The sequence below is a fragment of the Solenopsis invicta genome, unplaced genomic scaffold (genome assembly GCF_016802725.1).
Source record: "Solenopsis invicta isolate M01_SB unplaced genomic scaffold, UNIL_Sinv_3.0 scaffold_623, whole genome shotgun sequence".
Lineage (NCBI taxonomy): Eukaryota > Metazoa > Arthropoda > Insecta > Hymenoptera > Formicidae > Solenopsis > Solenopsis invicta.
In genome coordinates this window covers 1-17,313 of record NW_024105331.1, presented here as the reverse complement: position 1 = coordinate 17,313, position 17,313 = coordinate 1, and the positions used below count along the sequence as shown (strand labels likewise).

At 38.8% G+C, this 17,313-nt stretch overlaps 2 protein-coding genes across 2 annotated transcripts; both read left to right on the top strand.

Annotated features, from left to right (window-relative positions):
* Nucleotides 1–3,436: 3,436 nt before the first annotated feature.
* LOC120360006 lies at nt 3,437–6,516 on the top strand. The gene is made up of 3 exons (XM_039459511.1): nt 3,437–5,385; nt 5,468–6,129; nt 6,278–6,516. Exons 1-3 carry the CDS (start codon nt 4,256–4,258, stop codon nt 6,514–6,516), a joined length of 2,031 nt encoding a protein of 676 aa, XP_039315445.1. The 5' UTR covers nt 3,437–4,255.
* Nucleotides 6,517–11,387: 4,871 nt separating this feature from the next.
* Nucleotides 11,388–12,155, top strand: LOC120360007. Its single transcript, XM_039459512.1, has one exon. It carries the CDS (start codon nt 11,553–11,555, stop codon nt 11,940–11,942), a length of 390 nt encoding a protein of 129 aa, XP_039315446.1. The 5' UTR covers nt 11,388–11,552; the 3' UTR covers nt 11,943–12,155.
* Nucleotides 12,156–17,313: the final 5,158 nt, after the last annotated feature.

Genomic DNA, 17,313 nt, shown 5'->3' with positions numbered 1-17,313 from the left:
TTTTACTTTTTTTTTTTCCACATTTACTTAATTATTTAATTACAATATTTATTTTATTATTTATTTCTTAATTTTAATCTCCTGTTAATTATTTTTAATTACTAAATTCGTATTGTTGTTTGTTACAAGTTTAATATTCATTCCTTAATATTATTCTTTATTTTAATCAGCAAATCAAGTCATGTTGATTTTTCGAAGCTCTTGTCTCGGCACATGCTCCTTGAGTTTGTTTATTATGTTACGAGGATAGAGGATGTACATCGCGGCTCATCACAATTTCAAATTTTTTTGGTAACTAGATTTAATTGTGTCTTCTTTTTTTCGTTTGTTTCGGGAAAAAATTTGTAACATTATTATAATTATTGCGATTATTTTGTTCTCATAGACTTTTATACTGAGGATGACCGACATTAAAGGTCGAAACGTTTATCATTGGATTTATGCTGTTATTTATTTATTCGCACCTGACATCTTGCGTGGCTCTCAAGCTCAATTTTCCTCATCATTAATTTATTTAAGTGAGCCTTAATCTTTGACTAATATATATATATATTTTAAATATATTGTATATATTTATATATATCTATCATCTTGCATTGTTTTGTATGCCAGTTTCATATTTCTGTAAGCTTAAACAATTAATTAATAAAATGTACCTTAGAGTTAAACATAAACGTGGGGGTAAGGTTAAGTCTTAACCAGCGGCAGGCGTAGCGCAATACAGTACTTTAAGGGCCATAGCTTCTCCCTGCTGAGGATCGTGGTGCGGGATGAAGAATCCCACCCTTCTCGAAGTGCCCCTGTCTCACAAAACACCACGGATCTAGACCAGTAAAGGTCGAGAAATCATCCCCCGCTTTAAACCGTCGTGTCGTGGCTAATGAATATTGCATCGGGGTAAACGACGCCGGGCGGTGTGATTTCCTCTCGCAGGACCACGCCCGTCATACCTCCCGCTGCTGTCTGTGGTCATGTTTCGCAAGCAGAAGGGGGGGGGTGTTAGCTTCAACGCTCGAACCGAGAGGAGACCACCTCTCTAAAAACCCCAAGCCAGTGGTGGAACAGCGTGTGCCGATGGCTGCGTGACCAAAGGGGTGCTCGGTCGCTAACATGCGGACTCTGGAGACGAGGGGACCTCCAGTTTCAATACCCTTATCGCGGCATGCGGGCTCTGCCGTAGCGAACCATCCCTTCCTAGCTTCTCGTGGGATCAAAATGGATTTGCAAAACAAAGAGGGGATGCCACTCAAAGAGGGGATGCCACTCCGAGCGCATCAATACACACGGAGACGGTGACGGAAAAGGCAGCAACTGCCCCCGCTGCCGGCTCCGACGACAGCTCTGGCCTGGAGAACGCCGCGCAACAGCTCCAGCACTCTGTAGAGAAGCTAAAAGTGCGCGACAAACGCCTCAGCGGAGCCGCAAGAAAAAGACTCAGGTGGCTCCTGAAACAGGGGACTCCTGAGAATCAGGCAAGACTACAAGCCATGCAGCCGATGAACACCGAGAGCAAGGGCTCTAAACGGGCCCGGTCCGACGGCTCGACACCGGAAGCGCTGGCGAAGAAGAGGCCGAAACCCACGGGCTCTGAGAAGCCCCAGGATACCTCGACGGCGAAGAAGGCTACATCATCCTTCAGCTTCAAGCAAGCTGTGGGGATTAAGAGAGTGGGGATCCTCCACTACGGATATCCGGAGAAAAGCAGTAGTATAGTAAGGCGGATTCTAACTCAGGGATCTGAGGGGGTGCGGGGGCAGGGGGAAATTTCACGACGCGTCTTTGCCGTACTGACCATGATGATGTCATGTGGGGGAGCGGGAGAAACATTTCACGGCATGTATTTGTCGTGCTAACCACGCCTTGAAGGGAGGGGTGATGCCACATGCCTACAGAAGAAACATTTCACGGCACGCGTCTTTGCCGTACTGACCGTGATGATGTCACGGGGGGGGAGCGGGAGGAACATTTCACGGCATGTATTTTGTCATTCTAACCACGCCTTGAAGAGAGGGGTGATGCCACCTCGCGGCGTTAGCATAGATGACATTACGTAAGCACTGCGCTCTCACTCCTTCCTGTATACCTTCTTGCTCGCACGCCAACGCTCTCAATCGTCGTTTTGGAGGGGGGGGGTGATGCCACCTCGCGATGCTAATCATAGCATAGGTGATGCGCACATGTGTTTTCTTTCTCAATATCATTTATTAAAATTATTTATCTATTTCTAACATACACAAATAATTTTATTTGTCTTTATTGGATAAATTTTGCTTCTTATTTATTTTTAATAAGTATACAAATAATTTTGCTTTCCCACGGCTTATCTTATACTTCGCACGCGTTCTTATTTCTAAGATGTTTTCAGGAATGGAAGAGAATAGGGGAAAAAAATAATAATTTGCTTGAATGTAATATATTTATTCTTTTTATTTTATTTATTTTAAAAGAAATACATAAAAATGGTTTTGCTTCTTATTTATTTTTAATAAGTATACAAATAATTTTGCTCTCCCACGGCTTATCTTATACTTCGCACGCTTCTTATTTCTAAGATATTTTCAGGAATGGAAGAGAATAGGGAAAATATTATAATAATAATTTACTTGAATGTAATATATTTATTCTTTTTATTTTATTTATTTTAAAAGAAATACATAAAAATAGTTTCACATTTGTACATATTATAATATTTTATTTGTCATTTAGCGAATCGTATGCAATATTATCTGAAGCATAAGCTATTAATTCACATTCAATATGTGAACTTTTATCATAAATTTTTCGCAAAATATTTACTGCATCGTTTTTATTAGTGATGCAATTCTGACGCAAGTAAGTTACAAAATATTTATATTTGTCAGTAACATTATTCATATTCTGACACAGTGCGAAATATACATGTTCAATACAATGCTCAAGTTCAAACATAAATGATACAGTTGCAGGCTTCATGCAAATATAAGTATTGTGTAATGTTAATTTTATAATATGTTCTTCACGCAGTTTAATCTGCTGCACAATCAGTTCGTGAATCAATAATGGAGTCGTTTTTGACTGCATAAGTCCCTCGATGTCCATACGTTTCTCAATCAACGATTTCCACGTTTTATAAGGCAGAGCAATTTGATTTCCGCGATTGTCACCCAGCACCAATTCCACGTAGGATATAGATCCTGCGTTGATTCCGATATCCAACCATTTATAAGATGTAGGAGTTAGTGCAAACCCCAAAATGTGTGATGTGTATCGTGGTGGCGTTCTGTAAATAAGATTACAGATTAATGAGATAAAACAAAAAATATTGATAATAATGATGGTGATGATGATGATGATGATGATGATGATGTTCTATAAGTAATAAATAAAATAGAGATTTTATAAGAAACAATGAAATATGAAAATATGAAAAAATGTATATAAAATAATTATAGATACTTACGATTTCTCACATGCTTCGGTCTGAATCGGAATATAGTAGTTCATTGATGTGTGTGGCAATGTTCTGTAAATAAGAAATATGGATATGTAGAAGCAAAAATATGAAAAATATAATTTAAGGAATGTATAAAAATGTATAGATACTTACGATTTCTCGCATGCTTCGGTTTGGATTGGAACGTAGTAGTTCGCCATTTCTCTCGTATTTTTCAAGAGTTGTCCGCTAACAATGAGCAACTGATGAGAGTAACGTTTTTAAAGTTCTTTTATTTTATAATCCCCACCACCATATCGACATCAAATGTGGAAATTACATATTTTATGATGAGATCATACACATATTCAAACGTAAATCTTGCAAGCGTTGACAGATGTGATGAGATCGCAGGATAGTAAAACTCAGTTTTAGACACGTTTGAATGTAATTTAATATTACAATGAAATCATATAGTATTGCAGATTTGCATTTTCAGCATAAAAGCATGCGTCAGAGTACAGCAGCTGTGATGATATCATAGGCGCTGATATCACAGATCTATAAAATTAATTTAGACACACGTTTGAATATAATTTGACATTACGATGAAGTCATGGAGCAAATGTGACAGTTTTGTATTTTTAGCGAACGCCTGCTGTGACTCGTTTAAAAGTAATTTGATATCACGATGAGATCATTTAATAATTTTACAAAGTCAGTGATATCAAATATACATGTGAATCTTACAAGCGCTGATTTATGACAGCTAAGAAGACTTTAGACATGTATCAAACTATGATACACTGTGAATAACATTTAAAGTGATGGTGTCATTATAAAATGACAAGATCGCGATGCATCCCATCAGTCTATGCAGTCAAGCACATTGTAAAAATGGAGCAAACGGAGCGCGATTTGGTGGAGCAATCCACTCGATTGAATACGCATAAAGAGTATATGGCGTGGGAGCAACGTTGTATCGAGTTCATCGAATCGTTAGATGGACGTAGCCGCAGTAAATATCCGCGATTGTCAATCGGCGGAAGACAATCTGTGATCGCTTGTATCACGCGACTAGAAGGTTTGAAACAAATGATGCGTGGACGGTTTGTGCAAATGGGCGCTGGATATAGTGCTGGACTCCGATGGCGTGAGATAGATACAGTTTTTGAAAGTCGTATACTGACTGGTGCTGTGATTAATTTCGAACACATTGAACCGTATCAATTTCTAGAGGATGCGCGAGAAATTGTGCTTGAGCACGTGCAAAGTGTCATGCAGAGACATGGCAACGTAAAGATAAACGCTATTTTTAATGGTGAATTTGTCGCAGGTGACAAACGCGCTAATAAGTGTATCACAACAAGAAATTATGAACTCTTTCAATGCTCCGATTTGCATGAGTGGTACCAGTTACACGTCATCGAGATAATCCTAGCATCGTTGGAGGAATTCCAAGAACGCGATAGCGGATGGGCGTTGTCGCGTATACTAAATTTAACAATAAATATAAACAAATATAACCCTTTGCATGCAGGATGCAACATCCAGTTACCAAGTAAAATTATGATGAAGAAAGCGGTAGTTAATGTAAAATCAAATGACAATGCATGTTTTGCATGGTCAGTGGTGGCCAGTCTGCATCCTGCTGAAAGGAATACAGATCGAGAATCTTCATATCCACATTATTCTACGGTATTAAATCTGAAAGGCATTGAGTTTCCAATGACACTGCCACAAATTAAAAAGTTTGAAATTCTCAACAAAATCTCCATTAATCTATACTGCATCGAGGAGAAGAAATTATCTATTTTTCCTATACGACTCACCGAACGAAAAATGGACAAACATATAAATCTGCTATACGTGCAGGATGACAATGTGGGACATTTTGCGTTGATAAAGAATATGTCCCGTCTCATGAGTTCACAACTCAGTAAGAAAAAGAATAAGAAATTCTTTTGTGATCGGTATGTATATATTTCGGAAAATACAAAAATATGTATATATAAATATATTTTTCTAATTTCTCAAAAATAAATTATATTTCAGATGTCTACATTATTTTAGTTCGAACGACAAGTTGGAAATTCACACAATGGACTGTGGAAAGATAAACGATTGCGCTATCATATTACCAAGCGAAGATGACAAATGGCTGAGCTTTAAAAATTACTGTCGAAAGGAACGAATGCCGTTTATCGTATACGCCGATTTGGAATGCATCCTGGAGAAGACTGAGGATGAGAAAAATTACCAGCATCATCGAGTATTTAGCATAGCATATTATGTACACTGTGCGTATGACAATTCGCTATCAATGTATCGGTTTCATCGCGATAAGAATTGTATCGCGTGGTTCGTCGAGCAACTTAAAGATTTAGCACAAATTGTAAATAATATTCTGTCGGTTAATGTTCCCATGGATTTAACACAAGACGATTGGAAAAAATTTAACAACGCTACACACTGCCACATTTGTGAAAAACCATTTACGAATGAAATAGAACGGGTACGCGATCATTGTCATTTAACCGGTCGATTCAGAGGTGCAGCGCATTCAAATTGCAATTTAAATTACAAAGATTCGCATTATATTCCTATAGTTTTCCATAACTTATCTGGCTACGACGTGCATTTTATCATCAAGGAAATAGCTACAGCATATGAAGGACGAATAGATTTACTTCCGATAACAAAAGAAAATATATTTCGTTTACAAAAATGATCAGAAAAATTGCATAAAATTAAGATTTATCGATTCTTTCAAATTTCTCGCATCTAGTCTCGATAAATTGGCATCTTTTCTTAGTAAAGATAAGCTATGCATAATGCAACGGGAATATAGTAATTTATCAACAGAAAATTTCGATCTGTTAACACGAAAAGGTGTCTTCCCATACGAGTATGTTGACTGTGTGGAAAAATTGGAAGAGTCATGTTTGCCACCGCGCGAATTATTTTACAGTTCATTGACGGGTGACACAGTATCCGAGAGCGATTACGCGCATGCTGTCAACGTGTGGCAGCGGTTCTCCATCCGAACGCTCGGAGATTATAGCGATTTATACTTGAAAACTGACGTACTGTTGTGTACTTGACGTACGGCTGATATCTTTGAGAATTTTCGCGATAGTTGAATCGCGAGTTATGGACTCGATCTCACGTATTATTATACTTTACCCGGTTTTACGTGGGATGCAATGTTGAAATATACACATGTAAATTTCGAACTGCTAACAGACATTGACATGATCATGTTCATCGAACGTGGCACACGTGGTGGTCTGAGTCAATGTTCAAACAGGTACGCACAGGCCAACAACAAGTACATGAAGTCATACGATCCATCGAAATCATCATCGTACCTGATGTACTTTGATGTAAATAACTTGTATGGTTGGGCAATGTGTCAGCCATTACCATACAAAGATTTTCGATGGGTAGATGACGTAACAAATTTTAATTTTATGGACATCGCGCTAGATTCTCCAACAGGTTACATTCTTGAAATAGACTTAGAATATCCACAACATTTACATGATGCGCACATTGACCTACCGTTCTGTCCAATGCGTGATAAACCGCCCGGCAAGCGGCAGGACAAGCTCCTCGCAACCTTATACGATAAGAAACGTTACGTCATACATTATCGTAACCTGCAGCAGTGTACTCGTCACGGCCTTCGAGTGACAAAAATACATCGCATATTACAGTTTGCACAATCACCATGGCTTCGCGATTATATTCAGTTAAATACAGATTTCAGAACATGCGCCAAAAACAATTTCGAAAAAATTTATACAAATTAATGAACAACGCAGTATTTGGCAAAACCATGGAGAACGTGCGCAATCACGTCGATGTGCGACTTGTGACAAAATGGAAAGGCAGATACGGCGCGGAGGCAATGATCGCTATGCCAAATTTCCACAGTCGTAGTGTCTTTTCAGAGAATTTGGTTGCAATCGAAATGCGTAAGCTTGAGGTGAAATTTGACAAACCAATCTATGTGGGTATGTGCATCCTTGACATATCTAAGACATGTTTGTATGAATTTCATCATGAATACATGGCGCCGATGTTTTGCGAGAAATGTAAAATTATGTATATTGATACGGATAGCTTAATATATAACATTGAATGTGATGACGTATACGAAATTATAAAGCGCGATATTAATAAATTTGACACGAGTGATTACGCGGTTGATAATGCATACGGTATTCCGCTTGTTAATAAAAAAGTGCCAGGTTTAATGAAGGATGAAAACAATGGTGCGATCATGACCGAATTCATAGGGCTTAGAGCAAAGATGTATGCCTTGCGCGTTGATGGTAAAAACGACACGAAGAAAGTCAAAGGAATCAAGAGCAACGTTGTGGCAAAATCGATAACTTTCGATGATTACACGCGATGTTTACATGATGAGATTGAAATGACACGACAGCAGTCAAGTATTAGATCGAAATTGCATGAGGTGTATACTATATCCGAAACGAAAATTGCTCTTAGTCCGTATGACGATAAGCGATATATTATGTCAGATTCTATTGACACGTTGCCTTGGGGACATTATAAAATACCAATGTAAATAAAACACTTAATTTGTATAATATATGTATATTTGTGTAATTGTAATAAAATTACAAATATCTTGTAAATAAGTAATACATTTTTTACAATACATTATCCTTGTGTATCCACGAATTGTGTGAATTATCAAATCCCAGCCATTTCACATAAACCTCATCCCCTTTTGCGTAAAATTTTTTCAACGAGATACAAGTTAGAATTACCGACTCGCTGAAGCTCATATTCGTAAAATCCACCGCTGATATGTTTTCCACAGGAATCCTTCAATAAATACGTCACGGGATTAGTTCTCTGCACTTTGGCAATTTTAAATATCTCCGTAGTCCAATTCGGTGTATAACCTTTATCAAAAATGGTCTTAAATTTGCTCACGCGTACCGATTCACCCACTTTGAACCGCGCGGGTGCAGCAATTTTTATGCGACTATACACAGTGGATAAGAGTTTTTCGGCAATCGCAGGGGTAACATTGATAGGTCGCATACCAATAGTACGATGCCTTCGCGAGTTGTATTCTAATACGAGACGTGGTAACAAATCGATCCATTTATAATTTCCATTAAGCGTAAACTGCTTCCACATGTCGTTCTTTAATGAACGGTTGAACCGTTCAACGACTGATGCCTTCATTACGGAATATGTTGAATAATGATTGATATCATGTTTTTTCAATAGTTTCTGTACCGTGGCGTTGTAAAATTCTTTTCCTCTGTCAGTCTGCAAATTTTTTGACATCTTTCATCGTCTCGTATTATCTTTGCAATCGCATTAGCCACTTCATTGCCACTCTTGGCCTTGAGAGGCACAGCCCATGCATACTTGCTCAATACATCGATAACGGTGAGTATGTAATGGTAACCTCGGTTAAATCTCATGTAAGGTCGCATCTCAACCACATCCGCTTGCCACAGGTCATCGTATCCGCGAACAATGACATGCCTTCTCGGAAAATTTCTTCTCGCTGGAGCATGAAGTTCCTCCACTAACAGCTGCTTTTCGGAATTGTTCATGTTTGATTCACAAATGATGGAGAGATCTAATGTATCGTTTTTCTACTCTGCGCTATGAGTCACTGTATCGAGTTGTCTTTGAATTTTGTTAAGCATAATCTCCACCTTATTTTGGAGAGTAACAATCTTCCTCTCGATTTCGTCCTGGTGATCTTTCAAAATTTGTATGCTCTGTTGTACATATCGTTTATTGGCAGCATCGCTATCATCTACAGGTAACGCTACGTGACGAATCTTGCATGACTTTGCATCAAAATTGGCGTTGACCTTGCAAAGAGCATTATCGCGGACGTAACTTCTTATTAATCCGTTCCATTTGTAATACGATTCCGTTCCGCTACTTCCGAGCGATATCCCAAACTTATTGATTGACATTTCAACGTTGACTAAAATAATATGAATAGCACGACTCAATTTATAATTAAACTAGCTTCGCGAAGTTCCTCGATAATCGACAGGATCTCGTTATCGTGAGCGTTGTGTCCGGCTTGGCGTGAGGCCTCGAGCAATCGAAGACGATCGACGAGTTCGTTCGGATCGTTCCAATGAACGTAATCAATCTTGTTGTCGTTTAACGTAACGTTGTTCGGTATACCTCGTCCAACTTTATCCAGTGCTAACATGGGGAGATTATATTTTTATACTTGTGTCCTTTGTTACCTGGATTATATTCACCATGGTCTCGCCTATGTGCGTTTGTAGTTAATATGATATCCTTATACTTCTCTACATCGTCATTCGTGTAGATATCAGCGTTGGGTATTTTCATGAAAATTAACTCGTACAGACCTTGAGTACCCTTGTATCTTTTACCGTCTATGGATATATCATCGTTCTTGTGCAAGTCGATACGTTTGTTACCAAGCATCGTTCCGGTATTGTTGAAGTAAACTCCGTAAACATTATCTACGTTGACCGTTTTTTACCGCTCAAAACAGCTCCCATATATTTTTGTCCCAATGGACCATAATGTATTTGTAATTTTGTTGCCCCTCAGACGTTTCTAACTGTTGTCGAACGGACATCACAAGCGGCTCATCGGTGATTTCGAAAACCTCTTCAACGGAGGGTGCATGATTCTGCAATAAATCGCTATCTTGTAACATTTGTGATGCTTTATTAAAATTAATTGGTACAGTTTGCAATTTAATTGGAGTAGAAGTCATTATTGAATTATTAAACGAAATGTTCGACCGTTTTCGTTTTGGTTCCACGTATTCTTCATCTCCCGAAAAGAATGCTTCACTCTCAGCCTGTTTAGACCCATTTTCAATGGTATTTTCAACTCCAACGGTATTTTCAACAATCTGTTTTAGAGGTTCAATGATTGGCTTAAAATGTCTTTCCAATGCAATATCTTCTTCCATTTTACCCGTTTTTAATGCGCGATATTTTTGCGAATTGTGTTACTTGTTTTTACAATCTGTTTAGCTATCTTCTCGCGATCTATGTTACTATCCATGTTGAACATTCAACGTATCGACAACAACTAATCATTCTACGGTATTGCAAAGTCGTTAAATCCTTTTCTATATCTTCCATCGACAAGCGCGCTGTCCTTGTCTATTACTAGAAATCCATATTTTTGTTGCCAACAAATCTGGCATAAATCGCAGAAATCCTTGTAAGACATGTCAGTGTTTACATGATCGTTGTATACATGCTTCAGATTGGTGCCATCCTGTTTGAACATAATTAACAAATTCGCGTTGTCACGTATAAGATGCTTCGGTATCTTGGCATACGTCTGACAGAGATAGAAGCAGTCAACGTTAGCATGCCGACCCATTGCAAAGTACTCTCTCGTATCTTGCTTGTCGCATGCTACATCATCAAAGATAAAGATGGAATTCGGAAGCGCTTCGCTCGGAGGAATGACGTTGCTGTTGTTGGAGAATGCAAAATACCCAACTTCTTCAATCGGTGTTAATAAGTTTTCCAGATATCGATATTTCGGCTGCTGAAGCGATTTCGAGTACACATACACGTTCTCGAAACGTACACCGTGCGGGCTTTCCAGCATGCTTATCAACACGTTTGTCTTGCCACAATTTGACGGACCGCAAATGATGCCACGTATAGAAATCGGTAGCATATTTCCATGTCTGCGTGTTTTTATTTCGGGTGTTACCTTATCATCAAAATTAATTACTCTAATTGCCTGCGGTTGCCGCACAAACCGCATATTTTCTTTCCCTCTACGGTAACAATAAACTGAAAAATTTCTATTGCGGGTAGCTTCTATTTATAGAGGCGCGTAGAGTGAAATCGCTCAGTATGCAAAATGTTTCTTATCGTGTCAGATATCTGTGATGTACACAGTTTGACTAGCGAACAGTTAAAATATATACCAAAAGTTGTTTGCTACAAAAGTTTCACAATTACATCGATCATTTATGGGACAAATTGCCCAAACATATAAAAACAGATTCGGAGGTTCAACAGTACCGTCGGTGTTTCAAACATTATAATTTACCGTCTCAGCATACGCATATAGACGGTCCGGCACCGTTGAGAAAGAATTGCTGCGAATGCCTGCGAAAGGCTGCGGTTTGTTAAATCGCGCGATTAATGCACTTCCTTTCGAATTACATATCCCCGGTTATCAGTATTGCGGTCCAGGAACACGTTTAGAAGAGCGATTGGCTCGAGGTGACCGAGGCATCAATCCATTGGATGCGGCGTGTCGTGAGCATGATATAGCCTATTCGCACAGCAACGATCTCGCGAAAAGACACGTGGCTGATAATATACTCGCCTCGAAAGCACGGAAACGCATTACAGCGAGAGATTCAAGTCTCGGAGAGAAAGCTGCTGCGACAGCAATTTGGTCGGCTATGAAAACCAAGATGAAAATTGGTATGGGTCTGAAATCAAAGAAGAAAAGAAGAAGACAACGCGCAAGCGGATACTTCCGGTAGCAAAACGTGGTGGTATCTTACCCGTCCTGCCATTGTTGGGAGTTCTCGGGTCATTGGCCAAAGAAGCGGCTGGAGTAGAAAAGGCCGTAAATGATAACAAAGCGGCACAGCGTCAACTGGAGGAATTAAAACGTCATAATCGTGTCATGGAAGGTCATGGAGTTTATCTCGCTCCGTATAAGCGCGGCGGAGCAGTATCAAGAAAAAAAAAAATGTCGATGAAACATTAAAAATGCCAAAAGGTGTTACTACAAACCTTGAATTACTTCAACTAGCAAAACGTATGCGCATTTTATATTTCCGAGGAATTTTCATGCGTACTTCATTACCAACAGAGAGCACGCCAAAACGAGAGCGGTATTATGAATTGGACAGTGTCGACGGACCGGGTACTCATTGAGTGGTATTCGCGGAGAGAGGTGTATATTGCTATATATTTCGACAGTTTTGGTAATCTTCGACCACTGTAAGAATTGATGCGATACTTTAACAGTGATGTGACACGTATCGAGTACAATCACGCGCGTTATCAACGTTACAATCAAAGCAACTGTGGTCAACTATGCCTACGTTTTCTACAGTCGGTTGACAATCAATTTAAAGATCAACATTTCGCTATTTAACTCAGTATACAACATGTCACTGACGTTTACGTTAACCGGCAAAAGTAACGTCCTCGCGGTAAGCTACTTTCCAGCTGTAGATTTAAGCGATGGTGATTACGAGCTCGGTCTGACAGACTTTGAAACCTACAATACGATACCTAATATAAATTCCTCAAATAACAAATTTTACTATGACAAAGACGACAAGGAAGTTATCATTCCCGAAGGATCGTACGAACTGCGTGACATTGACAAGTATCTGAGACATGCTATATCTCATGTCTCAAATGATGTTACTAGGAAGAAGTTGCTTCATAAAGAGATCGATGAAGACGAGGATAACGAGATTATGATTCGCGCCAACAATAATACTATGAAGAGCAAGATCAAGTGCTCTTATCGAATAAATTTTAGCAAATCCAACAACATTGGATCGCTGTTGGGATTTTCCTCAAATCGTATGCTTGAACCTCGACAATGGCACGAATCAGACTTACCTATAAATATAATCAATGTAAACATTATTCGCATAGAATGTAACCTGACCGCTGGTGCGTATAGCAACGACAAGTGCGTGCATACGATACATGAATTTTCACCGAGTGTTCCTCCCGGGTATAAAATCTCGGAAACGCCTGCACAGATCATTTACCTTCCGATCGTCGTACGGAGCATTACTGACTTGACTATTCGCATTGTGGATCAAAACGGTCGATTAATTGATTTCCGCGGAGAGGAGATTACTGTTAGATTGCACGTACGAAGACGATAACGTGAGATGCTCGTGCTGAATGAGCAAGAGCGAGACACAATTTGCAACAAGAAGATCACAACAATCAAAAAGACAGCAATCAAGAATATCCAATTGCTTGGTAAAAAGAAACTTACTCCATCAAACGTTGCATATTTGAGATCACTGGGATTCACCGTACAAAATTTCTGAGATGTCTGATATTCTAAACATTGGAGGTGACCCGATCTTTGACGATAGCATTGTCAAGATTGAAACTCACTCGTATAATCCATACGCTAACACTACGTTTGGACATAGTGATGAAATAAGGATACCTATACAACAACAGGATTTATACACATTGCCGTGCGAAAGTTTTCTCTATGTCGAAGGAAGATTAGTGAAGAAAAAAATGATGATGATGACGATGATGCATCAGAAATAAAACTTGGAAATAATTGTGTAGCGTTCATGTTTGATGAAATTCGATATGAAATCAACGGTGTGGAAATTGATCGCAACAGAAACGTTGGAATCACTAGTACTCTAAAGAACTATGTATCTCTTACGTTTGACAAAGGAATGATAATGCAGAATGCCGGATGGGACATGTCGTCCACTCTGTGGGAAAATTATTTCAATTTTTGCGTGCCGCTAAATTTACTGCTGGGCTTTTGCGAGGATTACAAACGCATGGTTGTTAACGCACGCCATGAATTAATTTTGATACGAGCGCGCAATGATAACAATTCTATTGTGGGAACGAATAGAACGACGGAACCGGAAATTGAATTGTTCAAAGTACAGTGGCGAATGCCACATGTTACGTTAAATGAAGTCAATAAATTGTCCATACTACGAGCTTTGGAAAGCGGGCGATATCTAAGTATGAGTTTTCGTTCCTGGGATCTGTATGAGTACCCTTGCTGCAGAGCACAACCAAACATTCGTGGGCTGTTAAAACTGCAACACAATTAGAAAAGCCTCGATTCGTTATCTTTGCACTACAGACCGGTCGCAAGAATATCATGTCTCAAGATGCTACTATTTTTGACGATTGTAATTTGATCAATGTGAAACTTTATCTCAACTCTGAATTTTATCCGTACGATGACTTGAATCTAGACTTTCGTAAATCTAGATACTCCATCTTGTTTGACATGTACCAACGTTTTCGTAAATCTTATTATGGACGTGATTGCTACGATACGCTGCTTAACGTGGTCACATTTCTGCAAAGAGGACCTTTACAGTGATTGATTGCTCGCGGCAAAACGAGTCCATCAAAAGTGCTACTGTGGACGTGCGCATTGAATTTGATTGCAAAGAAAATGTGCCAGCGAGCACTACCGCCTATTGCCTTATCTTACATGATCGTGTAATTGAATACTGTCCATTGTCTAACGTTGTGCGCAAAATCATGTAAAATGCAGCGTTAGCAAATATCTTTAATAAAATACCGAGATATTTTGTGATATGGTACAGTCTCAAAAATTACTTGTCATGGTTGTGCCAACATTTGTGGATCTGCAAGGATTCACCATTGGAAAAAATTTATTGTAAAGGAAGTAGCGGTATTGAAACAAGGAAACGTTCTCACGCATTACATTTTTACGAATTCCATGCCATGGAATGCATTGACAAAATCCGAAAGATCTTGCGTTTCTTGGTTGACTGCTTATCACCATGGATTACAATGGGAAGATGGAATAGTTCAGTATCCGAAAGCGAAGCACCTGATTTCAACAGCTGTATATGATAAAAATGATGATGAAGCTATCGTATACGTTAAAGGCCATGAAAAACGAGAATGGTTGAAGAATATACTTGATGTCAATGTAAGAAATAATGTTATCATCGAGACCGTGGATGCTGATTACGAAGACATTGAATCTTTAAATAATTTGGATACAGCGAACACTATACGATGTGCAAAACATATTAAGAATTGTGCTATGCAGAATGTATTTAAATTATACAATTATTGGTTACAATGTCAAAAGATGCTTTAAAATAAAAAATGTATAAACGTATTTATGGTTTATTTTTTATCTTTTCCTGTAATACATAAATAATTCGTAGACGTTAGACGTTTGATAATAGTATGGTTGAACCGTCAACCATACTATTATGAAACGTCTAACGTACTACGATGTACAATAGACGTATGGTAGACGTATGGTCGATGTACGATAGACGTACGGTAGACGTACGACAGACGTATGGTAGACGTAGACGTAGACGTCTAATAGATGTTTGATATCGGTTCAATAGACGTATGATGCACGTTCAATAGTGCGATCGTGTTATAAAAAAGTGTTTAATATGCAACGGTCACTTGGTGTAAGACACTGTCATACCTCTTGATAAAACGTATCTAAGCTGCATGGTAAGATAAAAATTGCTTAGAGGTGTTCTCATTTTACTATGAGAACAATGAGGTATCAATGTCTCAAAGATAAATCACGTACATTTTGATTGTAAAATATATGGGCTCTGCTCGCATCAATCTGTCACTCAGTCAGTCTGTCAGTCTGCCACCATGAACTGCGACGAATGTCAACGGTATTTCACGCCTTCAAAATGCTACACATGTATGCGTTTTCATTGGGCGAGAGAACGCAACCATTTGCTCGGGAGAAATGAACAAACAGGTTGGGTGTTATAAATTTTTAACTAAATTAAGTTAAAGTTGATTGCACATAAAATTAATTTAGTTACGTTAAAAGTTATATGAATAAAAATTCTTTTAACTAGTTACTACTCAAGCCTGTGTACAAATTGTTCAACCCTCGATCAGGGAGCTCCTCGAGTGGTTGTAGAACGAGAGTTGCACCACATTTGCGAAGAGGATCACCATTATGGTGGCAAGCAGCAGATCGGAGGTGGAAGAATACAATCGATCCCACTTTATGCCTAATTTCTGGATCGAAGTAAACACCATTAGTGGTCATCGTGTGGTACGGATTGTACCACCGCGCTTTTAAGGTAAGTTCTCCTTCTCTCTCCATAATTTCCTTACTGTGCTTTATAATCTATTAGTTTATTTTATCGCTTATCTGACTAGGAGAAGGACAAAGCAGAAAAGGACAAGGAGGATAACGTCGCCATGTCATGCATAACAATTTATGTTTTATCAATTTATCTTATATATTTTCATATCATTTTTTATAATTTTTTAGTCTCTTATTTTTAATAATTTTTTCCATTTTCTTATAATTTTTAAATATTTAATTATTTGTGTATATTAAAAATAAAATAATTTTAATAAATAATATGTTAATAAAATCATTTTTATATATTCTTTTTTTTTAAAATAAATAAAATGAAATATATTACATTCAAACAAATTATTATTATTATTATTTTCCTATTCTCTTCCATTCCTGAGAACACCATAGAAATAAGAACGCGTGCGATTGAGAACATTCGCGTGCGAAGTATAAAATAAGCCGTGGGAGAGCATGAGCAAGCGAGCGAGGATAAAACGTATGGGGGAAGGAGGATGATGCATCGCCACACAGCATCGCAGCATCTGATGAGCGCAATATATGGGAGGAGGAGAAAGAAAACGCATGTGCGATTCCATCACCTATGCTATAATTAGCATCGCGAGGTGAGATCACCCCTTCTCCAAGACGGCGATTGAGAGCGTTGACGTGCGAGCAAGAAGATATACAGGAAGGAGTGAGAGAGCAGTGCTTACGTAATGTCATCTATGCTAACGCCGCGGTGGCATCACCTCCCTCTTCAAGGCGTGGTTAGAATGACAAAATACATGCCGTGAAATGTTCCTCCCGCTCCCACGTGACATCATCACGGTCAGTACGGCAAAGACGCGTGCCGAATGTTTCTTCTGTAGGCATGTGGCATCACCCTCCTTCAAGGCGTGGTTAGCACGACAAATACATGCCGTGAAATGTTTCTCCTGCCCCACATGACATCATCATGGTCAGTACGGCAAAGACGCGTCGTGAAATTTCCCCCTGCCCCCCGCACCCTCAGATCCCTGAGTTAGAATCCGCCTTACTAT

Bases quoted from the DNA above. Each gene is read 5' to 3' on its own strand.
- LOC120360006 (XM_039459511.1), top strand. From the start codon at position 4,256: ATGACAAGATCGCGATGCATCCCATCAGTCTATGCAGTCAAGCACATT. The intron at 5,386-5,467 runs GTATGTATATAT...ATTATATTTCAG, and splicing joins AAGAAATTCTTTTGTGATCG to ATGTCTACATTATTTTAGTT. The intron at 6,130-6,277 runs GTTTACAAAAAT...ATTTATCAACAG, and splicing joins AACAAAAGAAAATATATTTC to AAAATTTCGATCTGTTAACA.
- LOC120360007 (XM_039459512.1), top strand. From the start codon at position 11,553: ATGCCTGCGAAAGGCTGCGGTTTGTTAAATCGCGCGATTAATGCACTT.